General features: G+C 40.8%; 1 protein-coding gene across 4 annotated transcripts; it reads left to right on the forward strand.

The window, feature by feature from the left end:
• Positions 1–62: 62 nt before the first annotated feature.
• WDR89 (WD repeat domain 89) lies at positions 63–18,133 on the forward strand. 4 transcript variants are annotated; one of them, XM_072864358.1, is made up of 4 exons: positions 84–159; positions 569–654; positions 4,213–4,352; positions 16,487–18,133. In XM_072864358.1, the coding sequence occupies exon 4, from the start codon at positions 16,518–16,520 to the stop codon at positions 17,685–17,687; it is 1,170 nt and encodes a 389-aa protein (XP_072720459.1). In that variant the 5' UTR covers positions 84–159; positions 569–654; positions 4,213–4,352; positions 16,487–16,517; the 3' UTR covers positions 17,688–18,133. The 4 variants fall into 4 exon arrangements, with proteins under 4 accessions (XP_072720456.1, XP_072720459.1, XP_072720458.1 ...); XM_072864357.1 differs by having other exon boundaries at positions 4,299–4,352; XM_072864355.1 differs by lacking the exon at positions 4,213–4,352 and having other exon boundaries at positions 63–98.
• The last annotated feature ends 1,304 nt before the right edge of the window (positions 18,134–19,437 follow it).

Below are 19,437 nucleotides of genomic sequence, written 5' to 3' on the forward strand. Positions count from 1 at the left end.
GCGGCCGGAGCAGCCAATGGGGTGGCTGGGGAGGGCCCCGGGGGCGGGGCCCACAGGGGCGGGGCGGAGCGGCGCGCACGCGGCGGCGGCCGGCTGTGGTGCGCGGCGCGGCGCGGCGCGGCGGGGCGGGCGGGGGCGGCTCTGAGGGGCCGGGCCAGGGTAAGGCCGCCGCGGGGGTGGGGGTTTCTCTGGGGCGAGGGGGCAGGGCAGTGGCTGCCGTGTGGGCGCTGCTGTGAGGAGGGCGGGGAGGGGGTGTGCCTCTGAGGGGATCGTCTCTGGAGGGGGCCGGGACGGGGCGGGGGGTCCTCTGTGGAAAGTTGTTGGGGGAGGGATCCCTCTCTTGAGGCTGGGGGGGGAGGGGGGCGGCTCCTGTGGGGTTTGTGGTGGGGGAGGGTGGGGGTTGCCCAGGGCGGGTGGTTTGGGCTGGGAGAGCAACGGCCCAGAGATGCCCTTGTGCATGGGGGCTGGACATCTCTTGGTGTGTGTAATCCCCTGCGCGGCAGGGAGGAGAAAGGGGGGAGCTCCTGAAGTTTCGTTCCCTCACCGTTGTCTTTTCTTTTTCCATTAGGCTAAACTGGAGCATCTCTTGCTTTGGTGATAGTGATGCTGTCTGTGTCGCTGGTAAAGCGTGAATAAAAGCACTCGACTTAGTCTGTGAGTTTATCCTGTTACTCAGTGAAACCTGGAAGCTTGGAAAGACTAACCGTGCTCTCAGAGCACTCTGAACAGGGGGTAGAGGGCAGGCGGAGGGTTGACACTGGCCTTTCTAGCTTTGATGCTGTGTCTGGTAGAGACTGGGCTAGGATTGAGCCTGCCGTGAGGGCTGGCTCAGTGTATTGCTAATCTGGGCAGGCACATCTGATTAGAGTTGTGACTGGCCACTTAGGGGCTGTCAGGGTTAAAGTTAGGACCTGTATTGGCAGATAAAGTATGTTTATTAAGAAGTGATGCTGGTAAGTTCCAGCTGACCTCACCTAGGTTTGGTGAAGATGGGGATCTTTTTTAATAATAGTAACAGTGTAAAACAACAAAAAAAAATCTGGAAAAGGTTAGAAGAAGAAATAACAGTTTTGATGCAGGGTTTTTTGTTTGGTTGTTTTATTCCCCTGGGAAAAAGTGAAAAGAAACTTTTTTTATGTTTTTAAAGAAAAAAAAATAGAGAAACTACTGCCAAAGCTGTAATATGTATGTCCTTAAGTGACATTTTGTATAATCAGCAGGCATTTCAAAGTATGCTATGTTGGAGAATTAACTTTTTCCTACAAGATACGGGGAGTAGAATTGTCAGTGCTGTGTTACATTAAGGACTCATTCTATAATTCCAAATTAATTTTCCTTAGAAATGTATTGTATATTTGGAAGAATGCAGAAACACAAGGTCTTTTCTTCGTATGCTGTTTTTTTGGTCTGTAAAAAACTTTGTTCTCAGAACTAATCTATATGTTAATGCCTTTTATTTCCTAATATTTTAAATGGATTTCCTGTTTGAGAGCAGTCCTCAGGTTCGGTGAAGTGTGTATGCAGAGCAGTGCCTGTAAGATAATTATCATTGTCAGCAGAACAGAAACCTTTTCAGTTGCTCATGTGTATCCCAAGGATTGCTTTGTAGGCGCTGATTTTACATAATGCTTGTCTAAAGTTTATATGTTGGTTTCTGTTTGTTCAGGCTTAAAGACTAGGGTAGCTATTTTAATTTTCCTCCAAATGTCTTTCTACGGGGGCAAGGAACAGCCCTGTAGGAAAGGTGGGCCTAGGACTCCTCAGCAGCCTCTGCATACGTAGGCAGTGACATGGGGCCTGGCTGTTTCTTGTGGCTGTTTCTCAGACTTTCTGGCAAAAATTTTTTTCCTTTTTGCCCCATAAGAGTTCTGCTGTACATGGGATGGTCAGCGATGTTCAGGTAGCTTTTTAAGTGCCTTGAGTACAAGATGTTTTGTTTTTATTTTTTATTTTCTTTCACTGCTTCAGTCTTGAGGACAAGGATCCTTTGCTGGGTGGCCCTAGGGTCTGGTCTGTACATGACTGTGTGGAAGGTCTTGTGTAAAACCACACTGCTGTCATTATGTGCTGGCAGCACTTCCTAGCTGAGTTCTGCAGCTTTGACATGCTTTTACCGTAACTGTACAAATAATGTGATTTCTGAGCTTTTCTGAAAAAAATCAAAGTGGAAGGAAATCAGCACTACCATGCTGATTAGCCTTGTTGATGTAAAGTTGCCTGTGCAGACGTCTAGGGCTTGGTTTTAATTGGTGGGTGAAAAGACGTATTCTGTGTGGGTCAGCTTCTCCTGTGTGATGTTTGTTAGTGGGTTTCACACCAGACATAAAAAAAGAGCGTTGAGACTTGTGATTCGGAGACTTGGCAAGGCCAGGTTCTGGAGATGAGTGTGTTTTGTGGCTTGCAAGCAGTTTAGGTGCAAGATGGACAATAGAGGACATACGAAAGGCAGGAAAAGAGCGTGTTGCCTATAGCCATATGGGTTTAGGAAGTTCAACTTCAAACATGCCTTTGCCCTCTTCACACTTTCCACTTCTGACCCACTGACCCACTATCCACTTCTCCTGTAGCTCTTCCCCTTCTCATGTTCCTGTACTGTCTCTTCCTTTAACAGAAGTGTTAAATAAATTCTTGCTGCTGCCTTGTCCTCTCTTATTTCCTTCTGCCACCTCCTTTTCCTCCCCCTTTCTTCCCCTCTAAGCTGCCTTCAGACTGCTCCCTCCTTCCCGCTTGCAGCTGTTGAAGCCCACAGAAAGGACAGCTCTACTGCAGCACTTTGTACCTACAAACTAAGCAGAGTTGTTGCTGGTTCAGATCTGGCAGAAGCACTTTTTGTTAATTTGGGGGGCTGGTGCGGTCAGCAGGGAGAGATGGGACATGTTCAGTGCAGTCCGTAAAGAAGCTTAGAACATTTAATTTAGGGTTGGTTAGTTAAATAGATGTGGACGTAACTTGGTGCATGGACGTGACCAAGCAGAGTGTGTTGTATTAGCTTCTAAAATAAATGGGAGGCACTGTGAAATTGTATGCAGAAGATTGTTGCTTTGGTAGATAAAACTTTAGACTGGGAGTGAAGGATGTCTGGCACTAAAATCTTGCCTTCAGATGGCAAGATTTCAGCAGATTTCATCCAGTTTAATCCAATTTCAGTAGATTGGATGGATTGTTTTTGTGATGTATTTTTGTCTTAGCTGATACTTCAATGCAAGTTTCAACAAACTATTTCAGTGAGAACAAAGCAGGAGATAGGGGTGGATAGCTCACGGAGAAGAAAGTAAGCCAATCTATAGCACTGAAAAAATCATGCTCAAATTGCAGGACAAATACTAAGTAATTTCATTAGGTTGTTCTGAAGATCCCAGCATAGAATGTGTTTTCTGTCCTGTGTCTAGGCCCTACAGGATATTAGAGCATTTTCAACAATCAGAATATTTTGTAAGTAGTGGCAGGAAGCAAATATTGCGCAGCTATCCATTTTAACAGGTTCACATTAATATTTTCTTAAAAACTCTTTAGTCTGATATGTTTTTATTCTGTTTCATTTATGTCAGGTGTTTAAGTCCAGAAGGACTGTTGCATTATCTAGTCTGATCTCCTTTGCAAGACAAACCATCTGTACTGTTGTTTATATCCTTTACAGAAAATTATCTCCCCTTTTCACATTAATCTGAAGGCACTTCTTGCAGACTGTTAATATTCTCAGATTTTTGTTATTATTTTTATTACACTATTTATATTGTTGAAAATATTTTGAGGTGACCTTAATGGTTAGTTTCAGACTAAAAGTTGCAACAGATAGAGAAATGAAAATATTTTAAAATCTCTTAGTGCCTATTGTTTTGCTCTTTGAGACTTGTTGTTTTATATAAGACTTCACTGTGGCCTTATAAGGGCACTTGCTATTTTTCTTTAATTCTCTAGTTTTCCAGCTAATGAAAACTTAATGAAAAATCAAAACTAAAGGGTTCTGGAAGTCCTTCTTTTAACATAGCAACTGAATCTTATCTGGAAAAAAACAGGTGCATTAAAATACTCATAGTTCTTATGCTGGGTTAAACTAACTGACTCAAAAAAACCTAGCTTTAAAGTAAAATGATCTTTTAGCTGTATTGTGCTTGTGTATAGCGGCGATTCAATTTGAAAATGTTAATAATCTTTCTTGCAATTTTTTTTTCTTTAGCAGAATCTTAATCTTTTTTTCTCTCTGTTTTTTAGTTGATTAGCAGCTACTCATTTGCACCTCTCTCTGCAGCTAGCCGTAACTACTGTGATTTTTTTTTCCCCGTGACTGTTATTTCAAGGCAAAACCATTTCTCAGCTTCTCATTAAAAATAAGAAGATGTGCTGTACAACTGGTAAGCAGTTAAATTGGTGAAAGACAACCCAGCATTTAGGTAAAATTGGTAAACTGCTTGCTAGATGGGGTTATATGCTGTAATAGGAAGTAGCTGTAATAGGAAGCTTCAGATATTGATCACTTTTCAATAATTTGAGGATCTTTTGGTAATAAGCATTTGTGTATATTTGTTACTATGGGAATGACTGAGAGAGCTGGAATTAAGTGTTATTATTCCTTTGTGGAATCAGAAGGGATAAGCAGATGGCTGTGAAAGCAAAAATTCTTGTTTAGAAACGTACAGCTCTTTTACTGGCAAACCTGACTTACTTGAGTTTTGTATACAGTTTGTGGAGCATTTTTTTGAGGTAAGTGAAGGTGATTTTAGTTTACTCAATATCTGTCAATATGTCCAAGGCAGTACATGACCCAATTTTGAAAGGGGGAAAAATAGATTTAAGGAAAAAATGAATTCTAGTGGTTTAATGTCTTAGATAACAATTGCCATGTATATGTATTGAACGTTCCTGCTTCAGGAATGTTCATAAGAGCCAAACGTGAGCGTAACAGATTGGGAGAGGAAGGGGTTTTTTAGTTGTTGGATTTCATTTCTTCCCCCGTTCCCTGGGAAAGTTTAGCGATGGGTGTTTCTGGACTTAACACTTGCTGGATGCTTAGAGAGCAAATACAAATGCACAGAAGTCAGTTGTTTCTTGTATGCTTCTGTGTCCATTGCGTGGAAATATGAGAGTCACATCTTGCGTTATCGTGGAGTCTGAAAGATCAAAAGCTCTGAATTGAATTCACAAAAATGAGACTAAAAAAGAGCGTGTAAGTTCTTTTTAATCTCTTTGACAGATCAGAAAGAAAAAGTTGCAGTGTAGTTGAATTTGGGGTTTTTTTCTTCGCCAGTTTTTGGTGCTAGACAGTTCTAAGTGAAGGCTGTGATTTTTGATTAACAGTCTGATTTGAGGAACTGAGGCTTTTAAAAGGAATAAAAAAATGCTGGTACCTTAATAACGTTCTTTGCAGTACTTCAGGCTTATTTCCTATGCCTTGCACTCTAAATTAAGCTTTTGTTTCCTTGAATGCCACTCTATTAAGGAGACAATTAGCTTATCCTAACCGATTAAAATTAGTGGAGGCATATATAGATGTAATAAAAAGAGTAAGTGCTCTTCTGAATTGCGTGGTCTAAATCTGTGCCTGCAGGTCCTCACAGAGCGATGGAGCCGCTCGTGAGTGGTGGTCATTAGTGACATCAAGTGGGCTGAGTGCGAAATAACAGCTTCTGTCTCCGGACACCCCTGTCACTTCCAACTTGCTGGGCGATTGCCTCAGTGCACGCGTTCTCAGCTACGCTGATGTCATCTTTATGTTGCACGGAGAGATGCAGTCACTGCAGGACAAAAAGTCTTCAGTTCTACATGACAGGGACTGATAAACGTTCAAATTTGAGAGGGAGGCATTGCATTTCCCACGCAACAGTCTTTGCAAAAAGATGTGGCTGTTTGGAGGGGCATGCTCAAGTCCATAGCCTTTTATCCCAACAATTTCAGGGGCATAGGGAGAGGAAGCCACTGTAAGCTGGAAGTTGCATTCTCTCTGTGTACATACCCTCTTACTACGGCCTTAATACTGCTGCTGAAACTATGCAGTAAGCAAATGTTGTGTCTTGCTCTTGTCCATCTGGCAATGTGGTATCTTCCAGAAAGAAATGATGAGCCAGCTTATCTCGTAGTTGCTTGTTTTTCAGTCTGCCTTCCTGTCTGTGTTCTTTGCTGTGCAAGGGCAGTTGTGGGTGCCAGGCTGATGAGGTTATTAAAGCAGATGAAGACAGCCAAAGTTTTTGCCCCCAGTGTTCTAATTGGAAACTATTTTGAAAGATAAACTTCGTAATTTCTGCTCTGAATTTTATTTATGGTCAGTTTATACTGTTAAACCATTGTGCCAGTATTGTTCTTGAGTAGCTCCACTCCCTCCTCAGCATTTATTCCTTTGATGTATTTGTAGATAGTAATTGTATCCCCTTTAAGCCTCTGTCTTTGCCAAGCTATACAAGGCAAAGCATCCCAGCTACTCCTTGTAAAATAAACAGTCCATTCCTTGGATCATCTAACCCGTCCTCCTCTGCACTTGCTGATGGTTTAGTTATCAAGAGATTGGCTTCAGCAAAGAGCCCTGCTGGCAACCTGCTATGACCCCGCAAAATACGGATTGACTAAAGCATTGAGAACAAACATGGCTTGAGAACAGGGTTATTAAAATGCATAAAGCTCTTGACTTTGCTTTTTATCTTTGTCTTCTTTTGGGGCAGCGCTGTCTCCCGAAGATGTTGGAAAGGTCTTTGTGGATCTCAGAAAAATAAATTCCCCACCCAGGTCTTAGGGGTTCATGGGTGCTGCTAACAAAAGCATATGTTTTTTGTTGTGATTTGCCAGCAGGGATTGTCTGTGTTGCTCCATACAGTAGGTTTCTTGATCAGAAAGCAGTAGAGTATCAATACCTACATACCTGCTCTTTTGTCCTTCCCTTTCACGATTCCATGTCTTATGACTTGAGTCCTAAATCACTCTCGTAGTGAAAAAGCAGTTGAACGTGAACTTCCAGTGCAGCAAGCTGGAAAATCACTGTGCACTTGGATATTATAAAAAGGGAAAAAAATATTTTTTTATCTGTGTATGGCATTGGTGAAGCTAGTACTGGAGTGCTATATATGGTTCAAGTTTAAACACTGTCTAAAGGCTCTTGAAAAGAAAGAGCTGGCGAGCATGCCTCGCATGGGTACAATGTGCCCATACTTGATGCCTCAGCATCTTTTATGGAGACTGAAAGGTAAACTCTTAAACAGGATAGAGTCAACATAGCTCTAAACCCCTTTATTTCAGCCTCTTTCATCCTACTGTTGTCACTTAGATGACATCTTTTCCTTTTGTCTGCTACAAAGCATTGAAAATTGAGCTCAGGGCGTGATAAGGATTCAGTAGAACCTCCAGCTGTCAGGCTGTGCACAAATAGCATGTTTTGGAAATTGATAGTCTGTGCAGTGTCATGGGCACACAAGGATCTCCAGTTTCTCCTGTTGCTTGATACTGGAGAGGGTCTGACAAATTACCTTGACATGGTGATGTTCTGGATTAGCTAAATATAAAAAATGGATTTTGTAGGATGTGACTGGTGAAGATATCTTAGTGATCTGCACGTTCCTGGGGAAGCGAATGAGGAAAATGAGAAGCCATTTCTCCTGCTTAGGCTTGACAGATGTTTGTGCTTGCGCAATACATCTGGAACTGCAGAGAACTGCTTAGGCAGTGATGTTAGCACAGTGTGAAAAATTGCCAAGCTCACAAATGTTGTGTTTGGAAAATACTGGTGCCACATCTGCACATGTAGAGGAGTATCTTCTTATCAGTTCACCAGCAACATCCCTAGTGAAGATGAGAACTGTAGTAGCTGATTTAAGCTTGGGTTTTTAAGAAAAGAGTTTTGAAAACATAATAGTCTTGTGTTTTGAAGAATGAGCTCTCATAACAAAGTGTACTTAAGCTAAATTACTGTTGTGAAAGAACTTCTAAAGTATTCTGGTAAATAAAACATTTTATCCCATTATAGGTATTTTGGCACCAGCGTGTGGTAGTAGGAGCTATTTTTCCTGCTGTAGCTAAGTTTCTTTATAACCTTTTATTCCTGTTGCTGCTAAATTTAGGCTGAAATTTCCCAGGCTTCCTGTGGTGTAGAAACAAATTCTTTGGAAGAATTTCAGCAAGATTTACTAATCTTTGGGAAGAATCTTCTTACTTATTTCCAGATTTTTTCATATGAGGATGTTGGTACCAAGTGGCAGTGTCTAAATTGAAGGAAATAAATGGTGTTATTTCAGAGTCACTAAATTATTCATGCAGCTGCGTAAGTAATTTTTTCCTTTCACCTTTCTCTGTAGGGTGGATCATTGGGATTGCCCATTCATGTGGTGGTTTTGTTCAGCTTAAAATCGCCCTGAAAATCATCGCTCTTGGAGTCCTTTCTTGTAATCCCAAACTTGAAAGGATGTTGAAGCACTTTTCGACTGTGGAATTTGCAGGAGCATTGCGGTGTTACTGTGACTTTCACATTATATCTTGTCGTGTAGATGTTCAGAACGAGGCTTTTTCTTTCAAAGGCTGCTGCTGACTGTACTTACTAATGTTTGTGTACACAAGTATTACGAGTTAGGCAAATACTGTCTTTGTTTCACTGATTAAGAAAGTAAAGATTGAATTTTGCAGCTTGCTGAGAATTACTTAGTAAGCTTCTTCTGCCAGAATCAGGAATAGTGAGTGTTTGTAGGCCAGGGTCTTGTTCAAATCCACTTGGACGAATATCTTTATTTCTGTCTTCCTTTTCTATGAGATGACCGTCTTGGTGCATAGCTCTAGTGCCAAGTCAAACAGCAAGCTGTTTGACCTTTTAACAAAAGAAAATGCTGTTAGTGAGGAGGTGTGTGAGCAATAGTTCAGAGAAAGGTATGAACCTTCTCATAGCTGCTCATGGTTATACTGAGGAAATATGAGTGGAGAAAAACTTAGTACTACGCGCAGGAGAATGTTGTACCCTACGTATTTGATTTCCAGCAGTTGCTGGCTGTACGTAATCGAGAGATTGATTAGTTCTGTGCCTTCTTTCCTACGTTTGTGGTTACAAAAAGTAAGGTCAATATGGTGTCTATGGTGGGAGGTGCTCACAAGAGAAAGGAAATGACTTTTCTGTGGTCACTGTGGTCTAGTGAGATAAGCACAAACACAGAAGGCTGAGACTTGGATTCCCTTCAAGCTCTGCAGCAGGTTGGCTGAATAGCTGTGGTTACATTACAGACAGACACCAGGACACAAAGATGCCGTGTTCTGAAGCTGTGAGTTACCTAGCATCTGCTGGAGTTGGGAGCATTGATGTCTGCATAGCACTTGGACAGTGAAGTCTTCTGGAGCTGTTGTGCACACATGGTCCACCTGTTCCTCATGGGGGTGTTAACCAATATCCTGGGTCTCATCGTAGGAGTAGGTGTTTGTTAGAGGAAGGGTGAGTGTCACAGAACTGGCTATGAGTTCCCTGGTAGATGCTTGCCCTTCTTTTAGAAGGTGATCTGGATGCCTCACCCCATATGTTGTTAGCGTGCTGGGCTGGAGTACAGGTTAGGTGCTGTCTGTGCCTGGGAGGAGAGGGGAGAAGGGAGGAGCAGTAGACACAAACCTCATATTTGACCCCCATCTCGGAGACTTGCTCCAGTGCAAAAGCCAAAGCCCAGTGCTAGGACAGTCTTCCTGGCAGCTATTGCCTGTTCTATAGAATCCACCTGAGGATGTGGAGTTTGTCGTTTACCTGTTCAGAGGCCGTAAGCGTGCAGTTTAGGCTAGATTAGCTTTCACAGAGTGTTTTTAAATACAGTATTCTTTACAAAAATAAAGGAGACTATATAGAATTTAAAAGATAAATGTCCCGATTACAGTATCTCTTTCTGTAATTTAACCTTTGCCTGAGAATCTTTTGGATCTGCCTGTATAAAATAGGATTGCTTCTGCTGCAGCTTCTGTCAGCTTGATCTGAGAATAGTCATGAGGGTAAAATAGAGCATCTCTTATCCTCTTACTACTCTTTCAGTCTCCTTTATTGGATGACCACTTCATCAACACCTGGATGCAACAACAGCCTCTACCTGGTAAGGTCTCTACTAGGAAACCTCCCCCTCACAAGAAAGTTCTCAGTTGGATCCCGTCGCTCATGTCAGTGTGATTTGGGTGACAGAGAGCTTACTTTGCTGCTCCTCTGTTAGTAGGTCTGTGTCACTAGCATGGAATTGGATGAAAAGAGAAGACTGAAAAGGGAAAATTCTCAAACACGTTTGAAATAACGTTTGACATAGCTTCTTAGATTATTTAGAAACTATGCTTCCCATGTTTTATGTTAGGGTCTCCTAAATTGTTCTAGAGAAGGTAGTTTAGCTATCTCAGCATCAGAGTTTAATAATTTTGACTTAAATTTGAAGCCAAAATTAGTAATTTGAGCATTTTTTATAGTTTTGTATGGTGTTTTCTGGCTTATTTGAATTTTTTTAATTGTACATTGGATTGTTCTACACTTTAATTTTTCTTATGATGGCTTTTCATCTGGGTCCTTTGCAGCTCTTTACCATCTCTTTTGGTTCATGAGTTTACATCAATAGGCTTTCAGTTACTCAAGTTTAAATGTTAATTCATTGCAATTTGGACCTGAAGGCATGCCTAAATTTTCTAAATCTTGCCTGCCTCCACCATATTTTCCAGTGTTGGATGCAAAATCAGAATAGGTCTTTCTGGTTGCAATGCAAAATCTTACACCAAAAAACTAATTTAAAAAGTTTTATTTTGATGAAAATATTCAATGTATGGTTTATATGATTCATGCATTTAAAACTACGCCTGGTCAAATCCAAAAGTTGTTTCTGTGTTCTCTGTCTACGGATATCTGGTATAATATTCAAAAAGAGGGTTTGTTTCTGTATTGACATGAACACCTGCTTATGCCCCCAAAAGATGAGTACATAAAAATTGTAGTTTCCTTTTTTTTAAATTATTGAACCCCAAAGCACTGAGCACCTGTGACTTTTTCCCTTTGTTCTCTCCTAGCTCTGACTCTTACTTTTTTCCTCTAACCAATACTGTTGTTTAAGGCCATTTCCTTGGTTCTCTGTCCCACCTACAGCTCTTCTCTCCATTGCTGAACAGGATTGTACCCCCAAGGTCCGTACTGGTGGGAGGGTAGGAATTGATTTCATGGAAGGCAGATAGTTGGGTAGACCTAATTTTTTTTGCTCTTCCCATAGACTTTGTTGCGGCAGTGTTTTATCTTTTTCTTCCTTTCTGCTCTCTTGATACAATATTTTTCTCTGTACTGCAAAGGCAAAATTACGTGGAGTTTTTTTCTTGCTGTGCTTTACATTTGGAAGCTAGACATAGCTGATTTGAAAGGATGAAATAATTCTCTTGGCAGTTTACATCTTGTCTCTGCACTTTAGCGTAGCCTCTTGCGCATCTTATTCCCTTCCCGCTTGCTAGACTAAATGCTGTTCTCTTTGCCTTAAAATGGCTTTGTGGGAATGCTGGAAAAACACCTTACCTCTCTGCTTTGGTAAAATAACAAAATCAACTATAGGCGTTTGTATCCTGCAGAAATTATGCATGCCTGATGGGTGTTTTGTGCTTCCCCTCAGTGCTTAGATCATTTGGCTGATCCATCTTCTGTTGTGAAGTGGTGCCAGTGAGGAGAGGTCTCTAAAGGCATTTTGCATTAGTGAAGTGCAGCGTACTAATGCGTTCTCCTCGGCCAACCTTGCGCTTTGCGTTTTTGTTTTAAAATGCAAACCACATGTAATGTTGCATGCATGAATTTCTTTCCACTTCCCAGAGCTTCAGGTTTGTTCTTAGCTTGTTCTTGAACTTTTAATAATCATGAAAATAAAGGGAGGGTCTGTTTGTATTGTTTATAGTAGGAAAGAACAGTGCAAGATTTCATCTACTGCTGTTCAAATCCCTTGCTATTTTTGGTATTTGACCTCTGCAGAGAAGATTGCCAAAACTACCGGTTGTTTTCATTTTTATTACGTGTTTCTACCCTCCTACTCATAAGTTACTGTTACGTTACTGATTAAATCTTTGACAAAGTTCCATTTCTCCCACATTTTCCACAGTATTTTTCAGAGAGGTAATTTTATGTTTCTATATGTTGTTGAGCTAACATTCGCTTTTGGAAATGAGAACTATGCAATTTGGCAGCATCTCGTGTACACCACTAAAAGGAGAAGGAAAATAACTTATGAATTGCTGGTTTATTTTTTGAAAGGCTTTCTGGATTGGAGAGGACTCATGAGCCTGTTGGCTTGAGTTGAGACTGCAACGTTTAGAATAGTGCACAAAGAGCACAGCAGTATATGCTGAGACAATATTAAATGTTTAGTTTGTGCGGATAGGTGCTTACCTTTCATTTCTCTGTCGTTGGAAAGGCCTACTTTGGCACCCATGGCTGTTTGCTTCTAGTCTTGCTGTGTGGTTGTTTCCACACTCCACTAGTGAGAAATGCCTAACAAAGGCATCTGAAAATCCTGTCCTGCCTCTTTGGCATCCCTTCCACATCGTGCCTTCTATTCTAAAAATCAGGCTTATTTCTTTTTTAAAGGAGCCTTGTTAGGATGCCCTGAAGGTCAAAATATTTTAGCTTATTTCAGAGTACTGTATTTATTCTCAGTTCCCAAGATGTAATGGGTTTTGAGCGTCCTTCAAGAAGCTTATTGTTTCTGGTAGTTGTGATATCAAGGAGATGTGCAGGGGTTGCATGTAACGATGAAGTTAATTCATAGAAAAGATCACATGAATGTAGTTCCAGAGGACTAGATACAAGAACACAGAAGTTTCAGGGTTACTTTGTAAAAGGTGGCTTTACCTTGTTCAGGGGGTGCAGATGTGAATGCAGATGAGAGCTGCAGCCATTACATACGAGGAATGGTGATCACTGAGGATGGGACTGGACTTCTGTTTCAAACACAAGTGACTAGCCACAGCCAGACACCTTCTGCCAGATACTCCTGTGTCATCCAAGTGGCGTTGTTTTCCTGGCACCTTAACATCACCTGGATTTTGTCTGTGTTGAGACTGTAGATCCAGACCATGGGCCACTGTGAGTTGGAAAAAGTGAAGAACCTGAAATTTAATGAACTACCTCACGTTCTGAGCGAAGGAGGTACCTTGGGGAAGGAAGAGTTTTTAGTGAGTGCTCTCTGCGATGTCTTTTGAGACTGGAACAGTTCAAGAGCAAGCTGTCTGCGCCCTACGAAGTCCTTGTGTCAGACAGTTTGTCACATTAGCATGAGCAGTTTTCCTCATTGATCATAGCAACTGGCTGTTGTGCTATATCCAAAGTATGTCAGGTTTCAAAGATAACTGACTTTGCCAAAGGGTTCTTTGTGGCAGAAACAAAAGAGATAACTTGTGTTGTTGAAGTTAAGGAGTGCTGAACCAGAAGTGCTTCACTTCTGTGGTGCAGAGCACTGTGTGCTTTGTAGGTGGCTGCAGTCCAATGCTTAGTTATCTTCTATTGTGTTTGGAAGACCATTGTTTCCTATTTGTCTCGTAAATTTAACACAGATCCTATTCCTGCCATTTAAACTTTCCCATCAAAATACAACAGTGACTTCCCCTTCTGAAAAGGAAGAGCTGGCAGCTACACCCTGAAGTTTGAGCATGAATTGTTTATATAACCTTCAATCACAATTTTGTAATAGTCTGAAGACTTTCTTACTAGGGCAGACATTTTACTGAGTTTTTAGCAAAAACCTGGCTGCCATCGAATGCAATTTTAAAGCTTCTTAGTTGTTGCAGTGGAAACAGAATTGAAAACTGTACCCTCCAGCTTCATGATGATATAAATTGCACATCTATCTGGAAACATGAACAGCATTTTCTGGTATTTCAGAATAGCTGTACCTATGCCATTCGGGGGTAAAAGCTTAAGAGCTATCTTGGGCTAATTTTATTTCCCAGAAAATATTGTTAGATCTGAATGAACATGCTTTTGCAGACTCTGGCTTTTTACAACTTCTGGGTACTTGTAGAGTTCCCTTGCGCTTCCCTCCCCAGCAGTAAAAGCTCTGACATCAGTGTTGTAGGACCCGCTCATTGAATAATATTCTCTATCAAAGTCAGTAATACTTAAACAACTGCAGCTTGCTTTCCAAATGGGTGACATTTGTCAGGAACATGTCTGTTTGAATTTACTTGGCCTTTTGAGTATAAAAAGTCTGAATATTTAGAGCTTGAAATTCAGGTCAGTCTGGAAAACTACATTTTTCTTACAAAAAGTTTACAGCCAGAACCCAATTTTTTTTTGTAACCATAGCACTACAGGATGGCTGGTTTATGAAAACTCCTTTCTCCACCTGCAAGCATGTGTTTTTGAAATGGCATTGAAATAGAAGCTTCCATTGTAATTGTTCTGTAAATTGGATTAAGTAAAAGTCCTTATTAATAGTATGAAAATATTTTATTTCTTAGATTTCAATTATTAACTTGCATGGAAGTTTAATAGTTCTGTGTTTGAGCAGTGTAGCGAGCAGTGTTTGAGAACAGTGCACTTTATGTAATAGTTCTAGTAAAAGCTTTTTCCATTTGAGGACTTACCGAGAGAAGTAAGTAAGGAGCAAGCTCTGTGGGTAGGGTTGTACGCAGGCTAATGCCAGAAAACATGTTGAACTTCTTCTCTTCAGAGGGGAAAGGAGTTTCCACAGGATGTCTGCGTTTTATGGCAAAAATTACTTGTAGATGTGCTCTGAAAGGTTGCTTTGATGTAGAAGATTAACCTGGGGACCTCATTGTCAGGATATTACTGAGGCAAATAGCTTAGTGAGATTATTTGTGACTTGGGAATTAAGCTTTTATGAGTGTGCCTACTTAAGCTGTTTTTTAAGAATTTGCTCGTTTGTCACATGGCGCCATGAATATTTCTATGTACCATATAGGAGGAGGGAAAGCAAAACCCTGAAACTACGAACAACACCAAGAAGAAAAAAAAGCAGAATGCAGTTTTGTCATAGCAACTCTTCCTTTGTTGCTAGTCTCTCATGGACCGTTAAAATAATTACCCTAAAACAAGTAATACATGCAAACTTGCTCATTCCATCCCTAAAAATCTAGCCTGAAGAATTTGCAGAAAAATTTATGGTCAGACAGCTGGGAAGGCATGAGAATATTTTCTTGCATTCTGGGTCTGCCTGATTTTTACTCCATTTCTGTTTGGATTTTTTCGAAAAGGGTCGTTTCATGCGTGTGGTAACTAGGACTGGGTGCTGGCCTAGTCCTTAAGGAAATAAGGAGATATTTGAGTACTGCTTTACCTGAAATATCTGTACCAGTGAGAAGTCACTGGCGTGTTGACCCCTTAGAACCTGCTGTGATTCCCTCAATGTTCGTTTTTTACACAGAAGAGTAGTCTAATTGAACCTGTCATTTTAACAGAAGTTGTTCATGTGGATGGTTATGCTCACTTAACATACTCCACCTACATCTTTCTTTTAAAAACAGTTGTAGTTTGTGAACTCACTAAAACCATGTATTGTTTATGATGGCAAATACCTCTTTTAAATTCAAATGCTTCAGTACTTGTTCTGACTCTAAATTGATGAAAACCTTTACTGCAATTACAGAATGGAATTTTCCTTTGTGTTATAGAAAGAACTTTTTTCTTTCTTCTTTTTTTTTTAAGTGAATCTATGTATGAGAAGATTGAGAGAATACTGTTTAATTTTGGGTTTGCTTGGTAAAATTTGAATTTGTGTACATCACTGAAATAGTTTGGGTTTCTAGCAGGGTTCAGGAGTGCCAGGGAACAATTGCCTGTGAAGGGAAGATGTTTGTCAGTTGCACTAAAAGCCAGCATTCTGTGCTTTTATAGGAGGCTCAAAAAACATTTAGGTTCTCAGGAGAATTGATGAAAAAGGCAAAGGTGCTTAATTCCAGTGAATTCCACTGATGTCATGTAGCCTGTTTAGGTGGTCCATGGTACGCTGACAGGTGTTTATGTGCGTCATTGGGCACCTAAATACTTGTGAAATGTATCTCATCGGGCCATTTCAGGCTGTATGTCTATGTAATTTTGGTCTTGTTCTCTGCTTGGCCTTTGCACATCCCTCAGTAGAAAAGTTCACCTAAGAAGGCTCCTGCAGTTGTACTGATGCAACTATTTGTGGGCTGTGCCTCCTAGCAACTTTCTAGAACAAAAATTATTCCTCCTCAGGTAGTGGTGATGACTGCATTTTCTTCCCACTTGTGGAGAGCATCACTTTACTCTATAAAAATAATAAAGCAAATTTAGCTAAGTGACTTTCACAGGATTCACAGACAGACTATTTAATCTTTTAAGGGGATTATATGATATAGTGCTTATAGTCACAAGAGACTGAACTCCTTAACTTGGGGAGCCCTTTCCGGTTCTCTGTTTCTGTAGATGAAGTTGTAGTGGGTAGGACATCAGGATAATTGAATTTTGACTTCATGCATCATTTCTTTGCAAGATGCTTTTTCATACGTATTTGTAAAGCTAATATTATTTAAGAATGTTATAATTAAAAGTCACCTTGGCTTTTATTTATTACAGGTTTCTGACAACGTTAGGAACAGCATTTGAGATGACTGCAGTGGAGAAGATTGAGGAGCAGCTTGCTAGTCTGCGCATAGAAAAACGTTCTACACTAAGTGAGGAACCTGCTTACTTACTGGATATAGACCTTTCCAAACCTGCTCAATCTGAAAGCAGTCGCTTTGTGGCAGTTTCGTGTTCCAATAAGTCAGTTAGGGTATATAACAGGGAAACATTAAACTTCCTGCGGGAGTACAGTAGCCGTCCTGGGATACTTAATGGAGTCAGATTTGCACACGCGTGTGACAGCATAGTGTTTTCAGCATGCAGTGATGGTACAGTAAAATGTTGGGATATTCGTTTAGCAACTCAGAAAGCTGTGCAGATATTTAGTGGCTATCCTTCCAATGTTTTCATCAGTTTTGATATCAACTGCAGCGATCTCATAATTTGTGCTGGAACAGAAGAAGTTGAAAAGGACACGTTTCTGGTGTTTTGGGATGCAAGAGGCATTACAAACTGTGCCAGCGCAACTAAAGAACCCTTGGGAGTCTATTCTGAAAGTCACAATGATGACATCACTAAAATTAGTTTTCATCCTACCGAACCCAATTTGGTAGTTTCTGGGTCAACTGATGGGTTGGTTAATGTGTTTGACATTAACAAGGATAACGAAGATGATGCTTTGCTCTCAACTTGCAATTCAGATTCATCAGTAAGTTTTATTGGCTGGTCTGGGAAAGATTATAACCAGGTCTACTGCATGACACACGATGAGGGATTTTGTTGGTGGGACATTGCTCAGTTAGATACCGAAGAACCAATAACACTATTGCATGTGCTGGATGTCAGAGACGCAGTCTGCGTTGAAAACGACAGCTTGCATTACCTAGTAGGTGGCTTGTACCATGAAAAGGCGGACAAACTCTTTCTCATTGGGGGAACGTCCACAGGAAACATTCACCTGATCAGCTGCAGCACCGATGGACTGAGCCTGGTGGGTACCCTTTGCGGGGGACACTCGGCCGCTGTTCGCTCTTTCTGCTGGAACCTGACAGATGAGTCTCTGTTGACGGGTGGAGAGGATGCTCAGCTGTTGCTATGGAAACCCGGAGCTGTGGAAAGGTCCCTCGCAAAGAAAGCGTCTATGAAGATTGCTTCTTCCGTGCAGAAGAGAGTAAGAGTTCACAACAGCTCCCTCAAAAGCAGGAAGAAGTGAAATTCTGAAAGGGGGAATCTCTGCTGTGTAGAGTTCTCCTGGTGTTTAATCCCTCAGGCAGTGCTTGGCTATGCTTTATTTGGAGGTGTTCTGTGGAAAGAACTACGATGCTTGCATTCTACCTGGGAATGTATTTCAGTCATCAGAAGAATGCCTCTTTTTGGTTTGCCTTTTTTTTTTTTAAGTTGCCAGTATTAATCAGCAAAGAGTAAATGTTTGCTCTCGAGTTCTTGAACAATAGATCTTTAAATCATATTATATAAAAATGTTTCTGTGGTCGCTTAATGTCTCAGCCAACATTTTTATATGTGTAATACAGGCCTGTGGCTTGCATAATTTGTTACCTTCCCACTGAAATTCCCTGGCAAGTTTTAAAAGCTTTTGTATTTCATGCTGTATTTTGCTTTCTTTACAGAGAATTTAATGAAATTGCTCAATACATTAAAAGATTTTATGTCACTTCTTAATGCCTGAAGGAATTACTTCTTGATGAAACAGAAAATAAGTACTGTTTTGCACTGTCATGTCACTGGTTTATAACAAGCTCATAAAGAAGCAGTTGATAGAGCCATATTTTTCATAGCAAAGATATGAATGTGTTCAACCAAACAGGAACACGTGATTCCAAGCAGCTAATTTTTAAGTGCATGAGAACTGTTAAATTGGCATTATTTAGGGCATATTTCCTGCATGAAAATACCCGAGAATCTTGCAAGCGGCTTCATTCTCTCCTGGTAAGTGCATGTCAGAGGGGTGCATCTGGAAGACTGGGGAAATCTTCCGTGGGTTAAAGAAATTGATAGGTGTAATTACACCAGTGGTGCTTAAAATCCCAAATCCTACATTTGAAATAAGCTACTATCGCATGCTAAGTGGGAATGTTAAAAACCAAAAATGAACACTGCCTTTTGAGACTGTAGTTACAGAGTAACAGACCAATATGAGGAGACTTTAACAAAACCTTTTGGAGGTTAGTGTGTGTCCTTTAAGAAATGTTTCTCTCTGCAGAGAGGTTTTATGCTTAGACATCTCCCTAGAACAGCTTTGTTTTAGTATTCCATCAAATACCTATTAAGTGGTGCAAAAATTGCCCTGTACTTCTGAAACGGTTGAGTCTTTATGCTTATTCTGCTCCGCTGGCAGACTACAATCTGTGCATCTGGCTCTGCACACACAATTACCTTCAGCCTTCTGAGGACCATTGCAGTAAAATGGTGGCTGGTAATTATGCCGTAGTTAACATGTGGACTACAACTGAAAACAGCACAAGAGTATTTAAGAATTGCTATGTTAGAGAATAGTTGGCAAAGGAATTAAGAGGGGTTGGTTTTATTTTTTTTGCCTGAGGGTGGATAGGTAGTTCTTTCAAAGCAAGGTTTGAATGTCAAGTTCAGAGGATTATCCTGGAGTTCAGAAGCCGTTTCCGAGGTACAGAAGATACCTCCAGTATATGGTTACAGCTGTGCTGAAGACGGCTTAATCATCTCTGGAAATGAACGCTACCCAACCAGAAGTATCAAGTTTGCACATGATATGTTTTACAAACTGTTAACGTCCTTCAGCCACAGCTATGCATCCATGGTTGTTTTGGGTCTGCCTGTTGGTGATAATTAAGATGATTCACTGGCTTTTGTTACTGCTGGTTATTTGAAAGTGCAGCTTCAATTGAAAAATCACATTTCTCTCAACTTTTTTTTTTTATTACTTATCTTAAATTCAAGTTACGCCCAACATCCTTATCTGTTGCTTT

This window comes from Ciconia boyciana, chromosome 6 (assembly GCF_034638445.1).
Source record: "Ciconia boyciana chromosome 6, ASM3463844v1, whole genome shotgun sequence".
Taxonomy (NCBI): Eukaryota; Metazoa; Chordata; class Aves; order Ciconiiformes; family Ciconiidae; genus Ciconia; species Ciconia boyciana.

Bases quoted from the DNA above. Each gene is read 5' to 3' on its own strand.
- WDR89 (XM_072864355.1), top strand. From the start codon at position 16,518: ATGACTGCAGTGGAGAAGATTGAGGAGCAGCTTGCTAGTCTGCGCATA.